The sequence below is a fragment of the Boleophthalmus pectinirostris genome, unplaced genomic scaffold (genome assembly GCF_026225935.1).
Source record: "Boleophthalmus pectinirostris isolate CB_2022bp ecotype Guang Dong unplaced genomic scaffold, ASM2622593v1 HiC_scaffold_17, whole genome shotgun sequence".
NCBI classification, from domain to species: Eukaryota; Metazoa; Chordata; class Actinopteri; order Gobiiformes; family Gobiidae; genus Boleophthalmus; species Boleophthalmus pectinirostris.
Window position 1 is genome coordinate 19,245,964 of NW_026571115.1, and position 7,446 is coordinate 19,253,409.

Below are 7,446 nucleotides of genomic sequence, written 5' to 3' on the forward strand. Positions count from 1 at the left end.
TTATTACTATGGGGTATTAAGTACTAACACATAACATATTTAGATCACCATGTTACCTTTTATTGTTGTGTATATTGTATATTAAACTACATATTAACATGTTTAATAAGTTTCAGTTTTGTTTTTGACTCTTTTAGTGCTATCACTTTCCAATTGGCATTCATTTTGCTCAGATGTAGGCTTGTGGGCAGGATCATACTGCTTTCCAAGGAGGGTTTGGATAGGGCCCCTAAATTACTGAAACATGCATGGATGACATATAATACCTCTTCAAGCATGTTTTGACGAGGGAACAACATTATAACATGGCAGAATGCTAATTGCATAATATTTTCTTTTTAAACTCACTAGTAGAGAGATATATGTCTAGCAGAATCTCCTGATGATGATCATTCCCTGTTAATCTCATTAAATCTCTGTTAACTTCTCATTATTCCCCCAGTCCCCCTGTTTGTCTTGTGGTGTCACCTTGATCCCTGGAGAAAGTCAGGTTTCAGAAGAAGTACTGGTTCACAACTGTCATGATGACCTCAAGGCTAACAGCATCAAGGTTTGTCTGGGGCGTGACACAGAAATTAATTATTTTTTTTTTTTACTAACTAGATTGACAATATTCATACCATATTATAGCAGTCCATCAGAAAGGTGCTTGTTTGGCCCTGTAAATGTGGCTGAGGTTCAAATATCAAACTAAAAGTGAATGGACTGTCAAATTAACCACTTAAGGGCAGAAATTAGACTTAGAAAAAAGACTTTATACCCCTATTTAACAGATTATACACTATGTTTTATGTTTTTACTGCATTTTATTAGTTTTTATTATGGCATATTTACAAAACAGTCAATGAAGTTTTAAATTTTTCAATTTATAATTTACATCAAGTTTATCACAAGAATCTAGACACTAACTAGCGCACCACCATATACTAGACTTATGGTTTTGGTTAGTATATTTAATGAGACAGGGACAATGCACAGTGCAAATATACATTAACCTTAGCAGGAGAGATGCATTGTACCAGCAATAGTGCCAGTTTCCACCTGCAGTCCCTGAGCATGCTGATTGTTAATTACTTGTGGACTTGCCTAGGACTCTTCTAGTCTGGAGTGTCCACCTCTGGTTTCTATGGGAATGGGCCCTAAGGCTCTAAATGGTCTGCTGAGTCCTCGCCTGGAGGCTTTGAACAACAGCCAAACATCTCTATGTGAGATGTTACAGGAGAAGGAGAAGAAGACGTGGGGCGGTGGGGCGATGGGTATGGACCACTCTGCACTCATCCCTCTGCGCTCTAAGAACTTTAGAGAGAGGAGCGATGCCCACTTTGTGGATGTTATCAAAGAGGACAGGTGAGACTGGTCTTTGCACGTCAGCTGACATATTTTAAAGGTACACTATGAATGTTCCACAACACAGTATAAAATTTTAAATCTTTGTCTCCATGAAGATTGCTATGTTATATGCTATTTTGTGGAATAGAGTTTAGGACATTCACAAAAATCTACATAGTGCCCTTGAAACCTTATTACTCAAGCTTGATGGAGACAAGCAAGTGAAGCCACCAGGCCATGAAACAGTCAGATCTGGGTGAAGTGACCCACTCACATTAAGAATGATAAGAGATTTTCAGAGTATGTGTTTACCAGTAAAAACACCAGTAGTTAATTAAATGCAAGATAATTCAGATTAATGACATTTTTTTAAAGATACTTAAAACTTAAAACAAACTGTTGAGCTGAATTAAAACATTGATTACACTGAGTCTCTTTTGTCCATTACAGTCTCATGAAGGACTATTTTTACAAACCTCCCATAAACAAACTGAGCCTCACCTTCCTGGAACAGAGCCTGGAGTCTACTTACCGGATAAGCTACCAGGAGGAGGTATGTGTGTATGTGTTAATATGTGCTTGTAATATTTATATTTTTATTTAAAGAGGAATTACTTTATCATGTAATGTAACTGATCATCTTCAAAATCTCTCTTGCACTCTTCAAAATTTGCTTTAGCTTTTATTTATTTTATTATTTTTATATAGGCTTAAAAATGTCTTGTCACATATTGTCTGTAAAGAGAAAAAGGGTTAAGAAAATATTATTTTTTTTGCAAGTCTACCTAGAAAATCTGAGTTTTGACCAACCACGCTGGACTGCAGCAAACCAATGCAGGAACTTGAGTATAGATTTTTATGATACTATGGTGCCCCCTGTTGGTATAAATAAGTACACTTATTGAAAAAAATGTAGCTTTAATAAAATCAGTTTCATTCAGTCATTTATTGCTTTTAGAAAATAGCAATAGTAATTTTTCCTCTTATTAATATTAATCTTATTAATCTAACTTTTTGTATTTAAGGTGGACACCCAGACAACAGTACAGACCTTTGCCACGCCGACTTTCAGCTCATTCTTGGACATGCTACTGTGTTGCTTGGTGTTCTTTGCACTCTCTTTAGCGTGTTTCTTTGAACCCATCATCACCCAGCAGAGTTTGCCCATATCACCTCTTACTATTACAGCTGTGGCTGCCCTCCTAGAAGTGCTGGCATTGCTATTTGCCATACGGTAAGACAAAACAAAAAGTGTAACTAGGTCTGGGCTTGGACGAGATGACAGACAAATTCAGTTTTATTCTGTCTTTTTAAAAAGCAAATCAGAAATGCTTTGATTAATTTCCTGAACATAAACAATATCTAGGCATTTAATCTTTATGATCTAACACAAAAAGGAGACTATATTCTTTCTCTGATATCAGAACTTTTCTCATCTCATTTCAGCTTTTACTGAGAAAGGGTTTACTGTAGACCTCAATTAATAAGTTTCAATTAAAGTTTAATTAACTGCACAACCTTAGTTCTAACTAGAATGACTATGACTATGATTATTCATCTGATGTTATATATTTGATTTAAGTCATTTAATGAGAACATACAGGTGCTCTGTGTATTATGAACTGAAGGGCAATGATTTAACAATTTCAGTGGCGTTGCCGTACCCATATAATAATCATTGGATTTATATAGCACCTTTCAAGATACCCAAAGCGCTTTACAGATCATTTTTCATTCACTCACACTCATATACCTAATGATACTAAAACTAAAACTCAACTAGTGTCAGGATCCATTTACTGAAAAAAAGAGTTGGCCCTTTCCTGAAAGGTTTAGCATCTGTATCAGAACTACTACAAGACCACATGGTTATATCCTCATCAGATAGATTTTGTGCATTTAGTATTGAGACAATATTGTGAATAATCTGTCTTCTTCTACATCAGTATGGCCTTCTATGTGGAAAGAGCCCTGCCCTGCACAAAAGCCCTGATGAGGGTCATATCAGGGTGGATACCCCGTCACTTAGCAGGGGCTGTACTGGTGTCTCTACCTGCTGTGGCTGTCTTTTCAAATGTTACCTGTGAAATGCATAAGTCAATCCAGGTATGTCTTTTAGTCAACAACTTACATTATGACAATACTTTGCCACATTTTGTTGCATTCTCTGAAAAAATGTCTTAACTTTCTTTACAGTTCACCATGTTTATCTGCTATGCTGTCATCATAGCCATCATTCAGTATTGTAACTTTTGCCAACTCTGCTACTGGATGCGATCAAGTTTGGCAACATTAGTTGGTCTGGCACTACTTGGTCTGCTCTTTATTTCACCATGCCGGTAGGTGCCAGCTTAGGCTAAGCACATTCATTGAACAAAAATGTAAATTTGTCATTACATTGTTACATTTTGCAGGGTCTCTAAACATCTTGGAAATGCAATATGGTAAGTGTTGTTCTTTTAACTTATTGTGATGACTAGTACAGGTAAGTCACTGAATTTAACATGAGCTTAAATACATTACACAAAGTGTTGTATTGTTAATTTATGTTTTCCTTTTTAATAAGGTCACAAGGCTACCTCAATGACAGCAACAGCAGTCTGGTGATGTCAGAAGGGCCAGGAGATGCAGATGTGCAGCTAGACTCCCACAAGCTGCTTGGACCTGAGGCCTGTGTGGCATTTTTCCTGCTCCTCCTCTTGGTCTGGTTCCTCAATCGTGAATTTGAGGTCAGTTATCGTCTGCATTATCATGGAAACGTAGAGGCTGACCAACACCGGATCAAAATTCAGAACATGAGGGATCAGGCTGACTGGCTGCTACGTAACATCATTCCCATTCATGTGGCAGAGCAACTAAAGGTTACACAAAGCTATTCTAAAAACCATGACAATGTTGGTGTAATTTTTGCAAGTATTGTTAACTTCAGTGAGTTTTATGAAGAAAGCTATGAAGGAGGAAAGGAGTGCTACCGTGTCCTCAATGAGCTCATTGGAGACTTTGATGAGCTCTTAAGAAGACCTGCTTTTTCAAACATTGAAAAAATCAAGACCATTGGAGCTACATATATGGCAGCCTCTGGGCTGAATACACAGCAGTGTGCAGATGCCGCTCACCCTCACGCACACCTCCGAGCTCTGTTTGAATTTGCTCTGGAAATGATGCAGGTGGTGGATGACTTTAACAAAAACATGCTGGGCTTTGGCTTCAAGCTTCGCATTGGATTCAATCATGGCCCTCTAACAGCCGGTGTGATTGGCACCACCAAGCTTCTTTATGACATCTGGGGGGATACAGTCAACATTGCCAGTCGCATGGACACCACAGGGGTGGAGTGTCGCGTACAGGTCAGTGAGGAGAGCTTCTGTGTGCTCAGTAGCATGGATTATGAGTTTGACTACAGGGGCACAGTAAATGTTAAAGGGAAAGGTCAAATGAAGACCTTCCTTTACCCTAAAAGCAGTGACAGTGGTCCTGTGCCCCAATATCAACTGTCTGTATCCCCAGAGATCAGGGCACAAGTGGACGGTAGCATTGGACGATCTCCTACAGATGAAATTGCCAGCATGGTGCCCAATTCTAACGTAAATACATGCAGCACTACTACTATGGTTCCCAGTGCTAGTGCAGGCTCTTCAGCCACTACAGGGCTTTCTCTCGTGAAAGATTTAGGACATCGGGCTACAGGTGAAAAGAGAACATCTCCAGAGGTGTCTTTTACCAGGAGGTCTGTCTCTCACAGTGGTCTAACATCTGTAATCAACGTGGTGGAGCCATCTATGTCTGAAACTGTTAAGCAGCACTTCATTACATCTGCTTCACAAACTTCAGCCAGCCATCCTTCTTCAAAAGACACCAAAAAGGTTGACAATGAACATACAACTAAAACGTTAACTAGACTATAATATTGCCTTCCTCATTATGCCTCTACCCTTTAATATTTACATACACTGCAGGTTTATTTGTCAATATTTTTAAGAACTGATGTGTTTGCTGTGTCAGGAAGCTTTATGACATTTTTGACTAGCAGTAACACGAAAAAGATGGTTTCAGATGTAGTATATAATTCTTGACCTTCTTTTGCCTGCTATACAGATCTCAATGTCTTGCATTAATCAAATAATCCTAATCCCTTTGAATAGTATTAATACTTTTGTATGCATTTTAAGTGCCTTAGATTAATAGTTCAATGTGTAGATTTAAGCCTTTTTAAAACAATGACTAAAGGGAAACATTTTGCTAAACATTTTATTTCTGTTTTACTTTTACAGTATATGCTATATGTCTTTTGCTATACATCACTGCAATTTCTGAAAGGTGACCTTTCGTATAAAAAGTGCTAACATTTGCTCAGAATTTCAAAGAGAATTTAGTTTCTCTGCTATGGGAAATTATTTCTGATTTTTAAAATCAGAGATAAATCAGAATAGAATTAAGTAGTGCAGGTAAACTAGAAGTGTGCATGCTAACTGTGTTTGCTCAGTTTGCTGCAGCAGAATGATCTGGTGTTAAACTTGGAGACTACCTAACCTACTTGACTGAAATAATAACTCAGCAATCAGTCAAAGAAAAAAGAAAAATGTGCTTTCTGGTACATGAGCTTTATGTCTTGATTTATATAGCCTCACAAAGAAGCAGGGCTTGGCCACAGTTTGAGCTGTAGTTTTGTATTTGTGTGCATATTTCTAATTTCACAGCACACATGCAGAGAATCCCATGTTATTTCTGATTCCACCCTATATGTGTCATATGAGTTATCAAAGGATTGTGTGTTCACTAGCAAAATATCATTATGTGCATTATATATTCAACCAAAATGTAGGTATTATGGACAGCACTCATGGACAGCAATGTAAACATCTCCAAATGCACTGTAAAAAGCAGTTTTAGCTTGTGCCTTTCATTGTCTAGGCTTTTAATTGAATTGCAGATATATGATTAAATAAATCAGTGCCTTGATAAAACAACATTATAAACTATCCATGTATTACGGCCTTATGTTTTCTGATTTTATTCAGTATTGAATGAATGCTATGACATGCTCTTTTTTGTTCTTCGCTTATGATCACACAATCCTTCTACTAACAATATTGCAAAGCATTGTATTGTGGTGTGTTGTGAGGAGTCTGAGGTAATAACAATATGCAGTGGGCCTACTATTTACAGCAAGCATCTTTACTATCAGCTAAAGCACACAGGCTGCATTTGTTTTGCTCATTCATTGTTTTAAGGATTAATGATCCACATTGTGTACAAAAGTTCATCTGATGATAATTTAGGATGTGTGTAAGTTGTGTACACAATTTTTATTGTATTTATTTTTGTTTAACTGTCCCTGAACCAGAGCAATTGCACAATTGATGCATTTGATGCCAAAGAGTGCAATATCATGGATTTATGCTGTTCTGATTAGTTCAAGTAACATTTTCATTTTACAGTTACAAGACTATTGCACAAAGCACTCACTTTATTAGACTTACCTTTGTATTGTGTCGTACTTGAGTAGCCTTTTTTTTTTTTTTTTTTGTAAATGCATGAATTATAGTGTTCTGTATTGTTGGTGTTTTGCATGTGTGTAAATGTATGTATGATTGTTGAATTGTGAGAATGTATTTAGAAAGAATGTTTGTACCATTTCAACAAATGTGATGTTATTCATTTTGACAAATTTTACACTCTTAAAATTACATAGAACTGTAGAAATACTCAAATCTGATCACTCTACTGTCTGTTGCCTAATAATTAAACAAGGCAAGAATATCTGGATTTTGTCCAGATGTTATTATTTGCTAAAGCCATATTTTTAATAAATTGGTGAAATTTGCTGTCATTAAAATGTTTGAATATTGCACGTTAAGTGTGGAAATGAAGGGTAAATTAAATAAACTTAGCTGCTGGAAGTGTTGTCTAACTTAATTGATACTGTACTACAAGTTACTACACTGCAAGTTAATAAGATAAAATTGTAATTACATAAATTATTTACAAATAATACATGTATTTTTATGTTTTTCTTTTCATTTTAGTAACTTAATCTTTCATATTTTGGGTTCAAATGCCCCAAATATTAGCTGTTTTCTGTAACCAACCACTCCCAGAGAGGCTACCTTGCGTACG

The 7,446-nt window shown here is 36.6% G+C and overlaps 1 protein-coding gene across 1 annotated transcript in view; it reads left to right on the forward strand.

The window, feature by feature from the left end:
* Positions 1–7,221, forward strand: part of LOC110168281 (adenylate cyclase type 9) — a 31,413-nt gene extending 24,192 nt beyond the window's left edge. The window contains exons 3-10 of the mRNA XM_055152253.1: positions 443–550; positions 1,091–1,347; positions 1,780–1,882; positions 2,355–2,563; positions 3,276–3,435; positions 3,526–3,668; positions 3,744–3,773; positions 3,896–7,221. Of these exons, the coding sequence (XP_055008228.1) occupies positions 443–550; positions 1,091–1,347; positions 1,780–1,882; positions 2,355–2,563; positions 3,276–3,435; positions 3,526–3,668; positions 3,744–3,773; positions 3,896–5,234 (2,349 nt within the window). The 3' untranslated portion in view covers positions 5,235–7,221. The remainder of the gene's footprint in view (positions 1–442; positions 551–1,090; positions 1,348–1,779; positions 1,883–2,354; positions 2,564–3,275; positions 3,436–3,525; positions 3,669–3,743; positions 3,774–3,895) is intronic.
* Positions 7,222–7,446: the final 225 nt, after the last annotated feature.